The sequence below is a fragment of the Haematobia irritans genome, chromosome 4 (genome assembly GCF_050003625.1).
Source record: "Haematobia irritans isolate KBUSLIRL chromosome 4, ASM5000362v1, whole genome shotgun sequence".
Taxonomy (NCBI): Eukaryota; Metazoa; Arthropoda; class Insecta; order Diptera; family Muscidae; genus Haematobia; species Haematobia irritans.
Genome location: NC_134400.1, coordinates 63,720,105 through 63,735,720, shown reverse-complemented (window position 1 = coordinate 63,735,720; position 15,616 = coordinate 63,720,105). Strand labels below are relative to the sequence as shown.

General features: G+C 33.9%; 1 protein-coding gene across 1 annotated transcript in view; it reads left to right on the top strand.

Moving 5' to 3' along the window:
- The window catches only part of Tom20 (translocase of outer membrane 20), a 21,133-nt gene extending 6,458 nt beyond the window's left edge, over nucleotides 1-14,675 (top strand). The window contains exon 3 of the mRNA XM_075304756.1: nucleotides 14,231-14,675. Coding sequence (XP_075160871.1) covers nucleotides 14,231-14,534 — 304 coding nt within the window. The 3' untranslated portion in view covers nucleotides 14,535-14,675. The remainder of the gene's footprint in view (nucleotides 1-14,230) is intronic.
- Nucleotides 14,676-15,616: the final 941 nt, after the last annotated feature.

The window sequence follows — 15,616 nt, the reverse complement described above, 5'->3', positions numbered from 1 at the left end:
AACCGAAGAAGAGTCTTGTCAAGACCATCTTCTTCCATAAATTCAACAGTCGTTGAAAAAACCGTCACATTAGAAGTGGGAATTGAACCAGTAATGAGCCAACCGAAGACTGTCTGTTGAGCAATCAACGATCCTAAAATACCGGAGCGAACCCCCTGTAATATAATTCTGGGATACACGTCTGCCCCCAACAATAAATCAACCGGACGGCTATCGAACAGATTAGGATCAGCCAAACGCAAATTTGGCAAACGTGACATATAATTCCGACTCACTTGGAAAGACGGTAAATTCCCAGAAATCTTAGGCAGGACCAACGCAGTCGCCTCTACCAAGACCGATCCATCTATGGGTGACCCTATACTCAGAGGGCAAATACCGCGAGAAGTTATCGAAACCGATTGATTCACGCCTGATATTGAAGACACCGCACTCGTTGTCGAAATTCTAAGCAACTTTTGCATATTTTCGGTAATAAAGGAGGCTTCTGATGCTGGGTCAATAAGAGCCCGAGCTGGGTACGTCATACCCTGATGAACGATGTTCACCATAGCCGTCCCTAATAGTACCGACCTGTTCTGGGAAACATGAAACACTTGCCTGGCCGAAGTACCAGACACGATTCCAGACGAAGTGGAAGGCTGCGGGTCAATCAAACCGCTAGAATCCGTAGGACGAGCGGCCGAAACTGTCGAGGACGTAGTCGCCACATTCGTAGAATGGCAAGAATCTCGATGAAGCAAAGTATGATGCCTTCCTTGACACTGCTCACAACTGCGAGATGTAGCACAGTTGTTAACGTCATGTCTACGAGATAGACAATTGAAACAACAGCGGTACCGTTTCACAGCAGTCAACCGATCATTCACAGAAAGATTCCTAAATCTCGGACAAACACGAAGATGATGGCTTTGTCGTGGACAAAGAACACACATCTTATCGACGGAATCTCTAGAAGAATGAGAAGTGTATTGCGAATTACGCGACCTAGATGGCGAAGATTTCGGAGCTGCATTCGTAAAATGCGTTCGCAGTTTCCTGCCATCAGTTTTCTTCGAAGCATCGATACCCTTCAAATCGCGGAGACACGTGAGTGTCTGAATCCTTTCCGTAAGAAAACGATCCATGTCCACCCAAGACGACAACGCAGACTTATCACTTATACCCTGTTCCCACAAAGTAACACTAATCTTCGGTAGACGTTGCACACACAAATATATCAAAATCGGATCCCAATCGTTCGTAGGAACGTTATTCACAGCCATCGCCGAAATACATGCATTTATACCACGCTGCAAGTTCTTCAACCCAGAACTTGTCTCAGTGTCTAAGACCGGAAGGTCAAAAAGTAGTTTCAACTGATTGCTGACTAAAATTCTCAAGTTGTCATAAGTTTCCTTTAACGTCCTCCAAGCTAACTCGAAACTCCTATCAGTGAGAGGAAATCTTCTTACAACTTCACGGGCGTCGCCACTAGTCTTTTTGAGCAAATGACACAAGCGCTCAATATCACTCAGACGGGAATTTTTTACATAAACAGCAGTAAACAAATCCCTAAATGTTGGCCAAGACTGAAAGTCACCATCGAAAACCTCAATATCGCATGGTGGTAAAGCCAAACTATGGACCGCACCATGGTCAACACCTAACAAAAGAGAATTTCCCGATACATCCACATTACCAGAACGAGCAGAAATATCCGCCACATCGGCCTGCTGTATAGGAGTTGACGCCCTAGGAACGGCTTTTAGACCGTCTATTTTCCTTTCGATAGAGGAAACAATACGAATATAGGCATCATAAGTTGCCTCATACTTGCCGTCAGCAGATTCTACCTTTCCCTTATCTGAATCCTCCTGAAGATCGTCTAAACACTCCTCATACCTCTCTTTCACTTTCTCCCAGAGTGATTTCGCCTCTTCGACCTGAGCCCTTAGAGAATAAACATCTAAATTCTCCTCCTTCAAAGAGCTAACCCGTGTCCCAAACTTCACAACCGCATCAGCGGCTCTAATGAATCGCGCGAATGTATTAACTGGCATATTGAAAATAATTTAGCGTCACAAAAATTCACAAAAACTCGTAAAGTATGTGAACACGCACTTATCGACAGCGAAAACTGGCCGAAAAATCAATAAATTTGCACAAAATGCCCAAAAATGCAAAAACAAAAATTTACAAAATTTTTCTTTCAGTGTATCAAATTCTCACACTGCACCAAAATTACCACAAAATTTCTTGAAGTGTAAACAATTGTTCGTAAAACAACCACTTCAAAACTTAAAATCAAAAATTTCAAACAATTTGTAAAATATTGGACTATTTTTCTCTCAGTGTAGAAACAATTAAATTTCGTTCAGTGTACCGAATCATAAAATATTTTCTCCTTGTACAAAAAATAGGCAAATTATTCAAGTTGAATTCAAAAATCTCAAAATTCTACTAAAATCTTCGAACTATTTCTCTCAGTGTATGAATGAATTTACGAAAATTACGCTCAGTGTATCGAAGAATACAGACTGCCGCTAATCTGTATCAAAACGTCACACACGAAAACCAAATGATCAAAAAATTCAACAATTTGTAAGAAATTATAAAAAATGTCTGTAAGACCAAATGTAGGGTGCACGGACTGTAAAATACACCTCTACACTTCCACGCCAAATAATCTCCCCAAAAAAAATTCAAAATCACAAATAATAAAAAATATAGAAATAAAAATATATATACGTAATATATACGATAAAATAAAAATTATACGATCGTACCGGACCGCCTGTAGGGTGCACAGTGACCAAAACGATAATTTTTACTAATGCGCGTAACGCTAATGGGTCATACAACACGATAACCCAAAAAACTCAATTTCAAAAATTTTTATAATTTTCTTCAAAATATTTACGACTCGCGGCCCCGTGAGGGTTAACAAATAAACCAAAGAAACACAGCTCAAAAAAAATATGTATGTATATACGTGTGTGTATCACTGATCATACGTAGGTATGTAATTCAAACGTTGACTGCAGTGACGATTGATGTTTGTTTACAATAGTAATACGACCAACAGAGCCTTTGGAGTCTGCGTGTATTTTGTTATTGTTTTATTTACTTCAAGTTAAAGGCAACGTAATTGCAAATAATGTTTTGAAGTAAATAAGCACTGTCAACGTTTAAATTCACCACACAACACCAATATATACAATAGATTTTTCACTTTTTATTTTGATTATTCTTTCACTTGAATATCATTTAACAAAACGAAATTAAACAAACGAAAGAAATGTACGTACGTATGTAGCAACGAATGTGTGTTTTTTGAAATGCAATTTGCCGTCGGCAAAACGAAATAATTGTATCGATGTTGTAAAACGACCGCGGTTTCAATTTAAAAACACTCGCGATTTGCTCAATTATTTTAATAAAACACTGACATACGCACCTGTGTGTTGATAAATAATTATTTAAATAATTTTTCAAATGAAATCTTCCACAAATATGGCTGCAAAGTGGCTGCTTTTTTGTTGTTGCTTCACAATATCAGCACTTTCCTTTGAAAAAAAGACAAAACAAAATCCTTTATTAATTGCTGTAAGCAAGGATCCGGTTCGAAGGACCAATGAATGCGTAGCACCGAGAAATAAATAAATAAAAACACAAGGATTTAGTTTTTCTTTTCAATAATGTTTCAATAAAACGTAATTTTATTGAATTTTTTGGGAGATTAATTTACCTTTTACAAAACAATCGTTGGACGGACGTAATCCAGTAACGAATAATAACAAAAGCTTAGACGCCGCAAGACGGTAATGGCGCGACTCGTTAGAAAAATGTAACGAATTGTGCTGAAAGCACAGAGCTGCATCCAGAGCTTAGGGTACATTTTCTAATGAGGGGGAAATTGTCATTTTACAAGATTTTAAGTCCCCATCTAACGAATAAATTTTGACCTTACGAATTTGAACTTAAACAGGTACATTAGTGGAATCATATCCATGGACAAAAGGGACGTTTTTGACATTATTCTCAGAAATAAAAAATATTATAAAATTATACATAATTTCCACTTGTCAGTATAGCATTTAGTATATAAGGTGGTTATTAAGTTCGAGTTTAGCGGCTAAAATCGCAATTTTCATGATAAGTTTTCTCTAATAATCCATTATAAAAAATAATCTTTATAAAAAACTTGGTTTGGGCTATTCTCCATCATGTTATATTTAAATTTGTATCGAATACATATACTTTTATATTTTTCTTAGTGATTTATTTTTAATTTAAGCGGCTAAACTCGAACTTAGTACTCACCTCTAGGAATTGCTGTAACATAAAAAATATAGATTCAAAAAAATAGTTGCATCTCCAATCTGTGATCCAGATGTTGTAGAATAAATATGGATCATCCAATTACCACTCAAGTTGTATATTTTTTATGTAAATCAATTAAAAATCCTCACTAATTTTAAACTATTAACAGAAATATACAGTTCCTTAATATGTTATTTGTTTTTATCAATAAAAATCGTCTTTGATTTCTCTAACATCACATCATTCACTTCTCAGTTTCTAAAATGTTTCGAAATAAATGTATTGTCATTAATAAACAACATACCGCACGTACAATTTTGCAAAATTAAAACCACGTGTGAACTTCATTAATGCATCATCAGAACTGAATGCGGCAATAAAACTCAAATACACAAATAGTCATAAAGGATGCATACCTGCCGTAAAGAAAAACAACTCCACACACACACGATCCCTTTCTGATCTCGCTATTGCAAGAAAACAACTCCCACCACAAAAGATACCAACAACACAAGGAACATTACATTGTCTCTAAAATCAAAACAACCAACAACAGCATAATTGACGCAATAACAAACGCCAACAATCAAACGAGATATACACAAAATGTCTCTAAAAACTCCCTCACATGATGCAACGATTTCATTTCTCTCTTCTCACTTAATTTTTCAGTAGCACGTTTATTGATTAGTTGTAATTCTATCTATAATTTAAGGTAAAATATATACCAAATCTATGAGGAATCTAAAAAATTATATACACCCGTCAAGGATTATATTAACTACTTTTTATTTTACTTTATCTAAAAATTTCAATGTGAGGAAAAATACTCCAACGTATAATAAAAAGGGAAATAATCTGTAGGTAGCCATCATACGAATCGGTAATGTCGTTAAGTTAATTTTTACTACAAAAATTTTTTTCCATACAAAATTTTTTCTTAGTAAATTGCCCACATTTCGTAGTAAGATTTTTATATTGCCCATGTATTTTTATAATAGAATCAACGATGCATTAACTACTGCGTTGGAAATTTATTTGAGGAAAAATCCTTCCCATTTCGTAGTTAGTGAACTAAAAAACATTTACTGAATTTTTATAAGTTTTCCTTTAGCTAAGTTAATTTTCGTTGTGGTTACGAAAAATGAACTATATTACAGTAAATTTGTTGAACTATGTGGAATTTAAAATGGTCCTTAAATTTACAAGACACTTTTTTTCTGTGTAGGGCGGTACTATATTCGCTTTTCGCGACGAGCTTCCGCGACTACTTTATTAAAATAGTGCGATTAAAAGCAGATAATTTAACTCAATTGATACGCATTGTCTTTTTAATCTAGATTGCATTAAGATTTAGTAGGAATATTTTTGTTTTCTTTTATAATTTAAAGTGTTGTATGTAACGCCAAGAAATAGTGGTCATGGACCCATCTTTTAGTATACCGATCGGCTTACAATTAAATTCTGAGTCGATTTAGCGATGTCCGTCTGTCTGTCTGTATATGTAATTTTGTGCACAAAGTACAGCTCGTAATTTAAGTCCGATCGTCCTCAAATTTGGAATAGGGCCGTTTCTTGGGACAGAGACAATCGCTATTGGTTTTGGAAAAAATCGGTTCAGATTTAGATATAGCTGCCATATATATTTATCCCTGATTTGGTCATAGTTAGCGTGTTTATCAACCGATTTTCTTGAAATACTGTACATCCAAATATTTTATGAATCTCGATAATCTTGCAAAATATCAGCCAAATCGGTTCAGATTTAGATATAGCTCCCATATATATCTTTCGTCCGATTTAGACTCATATAACCACAGAGGCCAAGGTTTAGTACCGATCTTCGTGAAATTTTGCACAGAGGGTAGAATTGATATTCTACCAATGCTTGGTAAATTTGATTGAAATCGGTTCAAATTTAGATATAGCTCCCATATATATCTTTCGTCCGATTTGAACTTATATGGCCTCAAAATCCAGGGTTTTGCCGTGATTTGCTTCAAATTTCGCACAAGGATTACGTTTAGTAGTATCGGTAATTGTGCCAAATTTGAAATCGGTTCAGATTTAGATATGGCTCCCATATATATCTTCCGTCCGATTTGCACTCATATGACCAGGGGGGCCAAAGTTATACTCCCATGTACATGAAATTTCGCATAGGTAGCAGAATTATTATTCTATCTATACATGTCAAATTTAGTCAAAATCGGATCAGATTATATATAGCTCCCATATATACGTACACCAGAGTTGGAGAAATATGACAGACTGTTACACATTTTAGATCCATTTTCAATGGAAGTTTCCTCCAATTAGCTGTATAGCATTAGCCGGTTTAAATTTTAATTCTAGAGATTTTGTAGAAGTAAAAAAATGTCTCCTTTATATATCTTCCAGCAAATGTGAAGTAGTTGAGATGGTAACACAAATTTTGGCCTACATAGTGGTGAAGGGTATAATATAATCGGCTCCGCCCGACTTTAGACTTTACTTACTTGTTTCTTCTTTGTTTTTGCGTCAAATGTTTAAAAAAAAAATTAACGAGTGTCTTTTGACGTTGCACCAGAGAGTAGGAAATACAAGAGAACTGTGAAGCGAAACTGCGTCAGTAGGTGGCAGTCATGAGCAAAATTTCTCTAATATCATGCAGTTTTTGTCGGCGTTTCTCTCAAATATCATACAGTTTGCGTCGGCGTCAGCCAGTTCAGTTCTCTGCCGGCCTTACGAAACGCCAGGCCGGTATGAACAAAGTAAAAATTAAAGTTACTGGCAGTTAAAGCCTAACGAAGCTACATGAAAATGGTACGACCATTAGAATATATCTGAAGGTGCCAACTAGACCGACAAAAAAGTTATTATTGTCAATTCAATATTTCCATTACACAAAATAATTCAAAATAATCAAGTGTATTTAAACTAGTGTTATTAGAGAAAAGTAATTGCGAAAAATTTTAGTGGCTAAAGGTGTGTATTAAGTCCGAGTTTAGCCGATAAAATCACAATTTTCTCACAATTACTTTTCTTTAATAATAAATTTGGGCTATTCTCCATCAAGTTTAATAAAAGTTGCATCAAAGAGGTATTATTTTATACTTTTTTTTACTGATTTATTTTTGATTTTAGCGGCTAAACTCGAACTTAGTACTCACCTTTAACTCGAACTTAATACCCCCTTAAAGTAGTAATAATAGGCTAATAAATGCACACACAAAAATTTTTTTCTGATTCAATCACGAAATTAATTGATCCAATTAATTTTTTAATTGAAACGTCTTCAATCACAGAAATGATAATATCAATTAAAAATTAATTGACAGTCAATTAAAAAATTAATTGATCCAATTAAAAAATTAATTGATACTATTAATTTTTGTGATTGATTTTTTTCTTCAATTAAAAAATTTGTTGAATCAATTAAATTTTTAATTGAATATTTCTTAAAACTCAATTAAGATTTTAATTGGAAAAATTTTCGTGAAATTTTTTTCTGTGTAAGCACACCCAAAAAATGTTGTTATTCATAACAGCAAAAAGTTAGTTAACACTGCAGTTTTTCAGCAAAGATCCGTTAGTTGAAACAGCAAACATTTTTTACTGCTGAAATACCAAACAAATTCTGCCAAATTAGCATATGTGTTTGCTAAGAGTTTTTGACAAACATCGCTGCTGAAATAGCAACCCGCGTTAGTTAAATAAGCTGACCATTTTCTGCTATAACCACTACAAATATTTGTTGTCCCAGCAACAAATTTTGTTAATTATTTATCAATATTTTGACATAAAACCCATAAATTATTTAATATTATACCATCCACATTTATTAAATATGTGAAATAAATTGAATTCCATCAAAGTTTATTATTATGTTTTTCTTCTTTGGTCTTATACACGCGGATGAAATATTACAGCTTAAGGCAATTTGCAATGAAAAGAAGTAAATAAAACAATTAATAAATATTTATAGGAATTGTATTCAACGATGTCAACTAAGTTGGTCAATAAATTAGGTGCTTTTAGCAACAAAAAATCAAAGTAATTCATACAAGATCCTGATGCCAATCGCGGTGCGTTTACTGCATTTCTTAGAAATGTATTTTGAAAGCGTTGTATTTTCTCTATTTGAGTTGTTTAAGCACAATCCCAAAGTTGAATGCCATACAGCCAAACCGGTTTTAGTATTTGGTTATAAATCATGAGTTTATTATCAAGCGACACTATTGAATTGCGTCCAATCTGCGACTTTCCACAAAGAGGGAAAGTAGTTTTTCTTCCAGACAGCATTCATTATGGAAGTTAGTTTTGCTACACCTTTATAAGGAAAATTTTTAGGTCTTCTTTGCCTATGAGATCAAAACCACGCGATTTTTTGTTTTTAAATCTTCTTATAGCATCCCATACTTCCTTGAAAGTGAATGTTTCTAGTGGCATTGAACTGTTGCTTTGGAAAAATGCGATGAAAGTATAGAGTCAATACGACTCTCAGGATTTAAAAAAGTTGATTTCAAGTGTTCCGCAAAACATTTACAACTTTCTCGTTACTTTTTGCCCATATTCCGTATTTTTTGGATCAGATGATCCATTATTTATAGGTGAAGTTGAAGGAGATGCAGAAGATTTCCTGTTTGTTTTACCATTTTTATTTTTATTTTTTAGTCAACTCTTTTTCATCTGTTTCGTAGACAGGTTGCTGATTTGTATTTGATACAAGTTCGGTATTATCTTCGGCATTATCAATATTTTGAGGTTGCGAACTTCTTTTGTGGGAAAGTTCCTTAACGTTGATCGTTGAGCGAAAATATTCATTTTCTGCATGTAATTTGGGGCATATTTCTTCGAGGGTTCTAATTCTCTCAAGTTACTGAATGTTTTTTTATTTCCAATTGTTTTAATTTTGAGACTCTGAAATTGCTAAGGCTGTTGGCTTGGCGATTCGCATGACAAATCCTCATCCATTTCCCTTTCGGGATTTGAATGTAACGGAAAATCACACTTTTTCGTCTGTATGGTAATACTGTAATACTACGTACGTAGTAATGTTATAATTTGACATCTAAGACGAATTTAGACTTTTCAGGCTCAGTCAGGCTTACTTAGACTATTCAGTCCAATGACAAGGAATCTTTTTTTTTATAGCCGAGTCCCAACATCGTTTCCCATTGCCATAAAACTTCTTAGAGAAGCTTTCAAACCACTGTTTGGTGTTTGTTTGCAAGACGAGCAAAAATATCCTCCGCAATAAAAAAATTTGGAAAATGTGCATAATTTACCAAAACAACACAAAATTATTGTATCGAATTGCTTAATTTTCCTGGCTAGTAATGTGATGCTCCCGACGGCGTTGACATTTAATACAATGGCGCTGTTGTTCAGAAAGTATTTGTATAATGTAAAGAGGCAATTTATTTATTAATGGGTGCCACCTTTTATATTCGGGATTAATTATGATAATAATTTTAATGGTTGGAGTTGGATGGTGTTGTTGTTGTTGTTGTAACAGTTTTTGGGACATAAAATGTTTGTAAATATAATATGCTTGGATGCAAACATATATTAATTTAGAAATAGCCTATAAACATATATGTGTTTAGAAGCTTGGAGCGCTATTTAACAGGGAGCGATATTGAATTAAGTTGGTGGTTGTTGCTTGTTATTACAAAATTAACATTTTATTTTTCCTTGGGCAATTGATCAGCTACTTCTTTGATCCTTACAAACTGTGTGGTCCGCTGTTCGAATCCCCGTCCGGCAAAAGGTAAAATTAAAATAAAAAAAATCATAACAAATTTTGAGCAAAAAAAATTTTGAGCATTCAGGTGGAAAACCTATGTTGTTAGCACCTATATTACCTGTTTATTTTCATAATTCATTATGATTGTAAATATATAAATAAATAAATAAAATTTTGAGCACAATATTGTTTGGGAGAATTTTTTTTAAGCATATAATATTTTTGGGTGCAAAATGCTTCCAAACATATTATATGGTCACATAATAACATATTGTTTTTTGGAAGACAACATTATTGAATTTGGATGCAAAAATACCAAATGTTTGGAACTTAGACTACCCAAACATATATTGTTTAGACCAATATGCTTTCAAACATATTATATATTGGTAGAGATCAAACATATAAATGTTTGGGCAATACCCAAAAATGTATATGCTTGAAGCAAAATATGTTTGGGAGTATATGTTACAGAAGCGATTTTTTGTGAGGGTGCACGGATGAAAAAGGCTGTTTTTCATATGTTTGGCTATAAACATTATATGTTTGGAACACAAATTTTTAAACACAATATTTTTGAGTGCAAGCATATAATGTTCATAAACTAGCATAACATGTTTGGGACATATATGTTAATATGTTAGAACATATTATGTTTGGGACATAAAATGTTTGTAAATATAATATGCTTGGATGCAAACATATATTAATTTAGAAATAGCCTATAAACATATATGTGTTTAGAAGCTTGGAGCGCTATTTAATAGGGAGCGATATTGAATTAAGTTGGTGGTTGTTGCTTGTTATTACAAAATAAACATTTTATTTTTCCTTGGGCAATTGATCAGCTACTTCTTTGATCCTTACAAACTGTGTGGTTCGCTGTTCGAATCCCCGTCCGGCAAAAGGTAAAATTAAAATAAAAAAAAAATCATAACAACAACAAATTTTGAGCATTCAGGTGGAAAACCTATGTTGTTAGCACCTATATTACCTGTTTATTTTCATAATTCATTATGATTGTAAATATATAAATAAATAAATAAAATTTTGAGCACAATATTGTTTGGGAGAATTTTTTTTAAGCATATAATATTTTTGTGAGGGTGTATTTATGAATGCCTTTTTCGACAAAACGAAAGGTTGTTCAAAGTGAGTGGATTTGACATTTCTGTTCGACAAAATGCGAACGAATGGAGTTAGAGAAACCCAATTTTAGTGGTAACGTTACGTTTTCGTTCGCATTGATTTTCGTCTCACTTGTCGTTTAAGGTAAGTACTATGTTCGCTTTTCGCGTTGAAATCTTCGTGGTTACTTTATTAAAACCGTTCAATATAAAGCAGACAAATTAACACAATTGATGCGTAGTTTCTTGTTCCTCTATATTTCGGCAAGACTTTACAGGAATAAGTTTGTTTTCATTTATAATTTTGATTATTTAAGGAAAAGTAATCGCGAAAATAAAGTGGTTTTCAACTCGAAAACCGAACATAGTACCTACCCTTAGATAGAGCTTAGAGAAACCGAAATCAGCTGATTTTCGTTTTGTATGCGAACGAACAGCAGAATTCGGATATCAGAAATAGGCTGTTAATTTTATTTTTCTCCCGCTGTCTAAGCCACAAGAACGCTTTTTCACTGAATGTTGTTCTTCAGTGCTTAAACAATTTATTTTATTTTTTAAGTTGTTTTTTATGAATCAAGGATTTAGAGACATCTATAGGGGAAATAAATTCCAAGAAAGCACCTGGTGGTGATGGAAGAACAGAAATCCCAGACTCAGCAGTAAAAATATTACTAGTCATATTCAATGGTATTTTACGTATAGAATACTTCCCGAAATCTTGGAAACGATCCGAAATAGTTATGATCCAGAAGCCCGGTAAAGACCCAACCCAAATAAAGTCGTATCGTCTTATAAGCTTACTTCCAATTCTATCCAAATTGTTCGAGAATAACTTCTTAAAGAAAATCAAACCTTGTTTATTGACAAATGGTGTGATTCCAGACCACCAGTTCGGTTTCAGAGAAAGCCACAGCACCATAGAACAAGTACACCGTATAACTAATGAAATCAAAAAAGCCTACGAGAAAAAACAATACTGTTTTTGATAAAGTATGTCACGATGGACTCATCTATAAAATTTGTAGACTGTTACCAGATAACACCCAAAGATTGTTATCGAGTTATATACCAAATCGGATCTTCACAGTAAAAGCAAATGACACTATCACGTGTACCAAAAGCATTCACGCGGGAGTACCACAAGATAAATAGTATACTGGGACCTCTCCTATATATCAATTTACTGCAGATATGCCAACTACATCATTAACTATGACATCAACATTCGCAGATGACACTGCATTTATTAGCAAATGTATGTCCATGAGCTAGAATAATGGCTTCTAAAATGGAAAATTGCTGTGAACGCAACTAAAAAGAGAAAGTAAAGTATTTAGGAATGTACATTGACCGTCGATTAGCCTGTCGCATTCTATTCTATTCTATTCTAGCCTGTCGCATCATATAAGTGCAAAACGTATGCAAATAAAGCTAAAATTTAACCAACTGCAATGGCTTATTGGTCACCATTCAACTCTACCACTAGAATATAAAGTCCCATTATAAAAAAAAAAAACAATAATTAATCCGATATGGAGCTACGGTATTCAGCTCTGGGGAACGGCGTGAGCCACTAACATCAACAAACTACAGAAGAGACACTCCGTTATCTTACGAAAAATACTCGGTGCACCTTGGTACGTCAGAAATGTAAATATCCTCAAAGACTTAAATGTAAAACCCGTTGCGGAAGAAATTACTGCCACGCTATATCAATAAATTAAATACCCATCCAAATGCCCTTGCAAGAAGCTTGTTAACATTTGAAGGTGTATGTCTTCGAAGAACAACCACGTTGGACCTGATATGAAGTACTGCTCACACACGTGTAAAATTGCATGCAATTTGAACAATGAATGCTTAATAATACATTAAACTTTATACAGGGTGTTTAGCACTGCAACACCCATAAATACAAATTTAGGTTAAGATTAAAGATTGAAAGATTCAATAAAGAAATATTAATGCAAAAAAATTGGCTTTTAGGACCTGATTCAATTGAACTTCTTACCTCTGGTGGGAAATAGTTCTTTTTTATTGAAGGACCAAATGTTTACATTTCCCTTAATTTATTAAGGGAATTTGTTTGATTTTTGGTTCAACTGAATCTCTTACCTCTGGTGGGGGAAAACTCAGTTTTGTTTACACCAAAAATCTGTCTCGAAGGACCATGTACAATTAATTTTCATTGACAATAATTGCATTTGAGCTCCATTGGAAATCTCAAATCAAAAACCGTTCTTTTCTGCTTGAGTTCCAAACGAATACAAATTTTTTATTGACTGAAAACTTACATCTAGAATAATAAAAATCTTAACCCAATCTAGAACTAGATAACAAAAGTCTGTTATCATTCTTCTTGCACTCTTATCATCTAACAACCGATCTCAAGTGAACATGCAGCAGACATGGACGTCCACTAGAGTTGTAGAGACAATCCTTTGTAAACACCCTCCCAATAAGTGTTAGAATCGCTGGTTCATATTGATCTTTTCTCTTCACAAATGGAAAGAGAAAGTAATAAACTCAAATGTAAACACTATGCTAGATATTAATGATATTTAGGTACATATTACGTATTTGTTCAATATACATTCGATTTGATTAGAACCCCTCAGAAATCCCATGATCAAAGCATAATTGGAAAGGATCCAAACTGGAGTGATCTCTATAAAAATAGATTTCCTTCGATATTGCCAGTATATGGTTTATAGAGAATGCAGCTTTTGACTTATGTTTACAAATGCTTATACCACATAAGATTAGCTAGATGTCGTCTTGAAACTACGAAACAGAGGGTTGAATATTTGGGGAGCAAAGCGTATAATACTTTACCCAATAATTTGAAAAACACCAGTACGATTTCTGTATTCAAAAATTTAATTAAAACGCACCTAATTGACAATAAAGAAGAACTAAAAAAGCGATTTCAAAGTTATATAAGTGACCGACCTTTGGCCGTTGTTTTTTCTTTGTTGTGTTGATACTATTTCCATTTCTCTTCGGTGAAAACTTTAGCTTCTAATTTTATTATTTATAACAATGTTATTCTTTTCGACTCTTCCAGGTATTTCCTTCAAGAAATTCAAATGGGTGAAACACTAATAGCTCGTGGAGATTATGAAAGCGGCGTAGAACACTTGGCGAACGCCTTGGTTGTGTGTGGTCAACCAGCCCGCTTGTTGCAGGTTCTTCAAACTACTTTGCCTGCGCAAGTCTTTGCAATGCTTATACTAAAAATGCAAGAATTCGGCAATAGATCTAGTGCAGACTCAAATGACGCTTCGAATATAATAGCATCTACCCAAATGGGCGGAGAAATGCCATCAGTTGGAGGACCACAAAGTGTAATCATCGACGATCTCGAGTAGTAGCAAGATAATTTTTGTTTGGCTTCATATATATGAAATATGATATAGATTGGAAAATCCATGTATACTTTTGGTTGACATATTTTTTTTGTTGGACTCCAAATAAATGAGAAACTTACGAATTACGTTAGAGAAAGAAAACATTTGTTTTGAATATTTACATATTACAAATTTCTATCTGTGCTCATTCTTAATTTGATTTATTGTGATATAACAAATCAAATAACATCATAACTCAATATAAATGTAAATGTAAAAAAAAAATAATTTTATCGACAGTTTCATAGACCAAGAAATTATAGACGTCCCAAGTAAAAAAATAGTCAGCAAGAAAAAAGTTGTACATCAATTCTAAAAGAATGTAATCAAATAAAAGATTAATTTTTAGAGAAAAGCACCATCTACGGTTTGCAAAGAAACAACAACATGAGACGTCTATATGCAGTGTGTAACTGCGCTGGTAAAAAATGAGAACGTTGTAAAATAAGCTTGGACTAAATCCATTGAAGTTCCAAAAAGGGCAGGAGCAAAAAGTTCGCATGTGTGTCCGAATATATTTTATAGTGTGGCGTCACACTTAAAAGGTGTTCTGGATCAGAGAACTGCAACCGGTGCCTTTTTTTGTATTGCAATCTTACCCACAAAATGTCGGTGGCAGTGAGTAAGACACCAATTACCATGCGATCTTTTACATTGATACAAATGCGAGAATAAAAACAGCACTAGTATATAACAATGTTCGTATGCAGTGCCTTGCAATCCCATCCGACCAAAGTGCCGAGAAGTGGCGAAGGTTCGCTAAAGCGAACATTTTTCGAAATAAATTAACGCGCACATTATTCGAGAAAAGTTCGATAATAGAAAAATTTCGAACGTTCGTTTTGTCGAAGTAATAACGAATATTTTTCGGCTTATTTGTTTGTGTTCCGCCATGTTTGTTTTTGACAAAGACAGAGATTAAAAAGTCATTTCAGTTTAAGAAATTGTTAAGTGCGGGTGAAGTGTGTTAGCGAATATAAAAGAGGTAAGTAATTTATTTATAAAGGGTGATTTGTTAAGAGCTTGATAACTTTTTTTAAAAA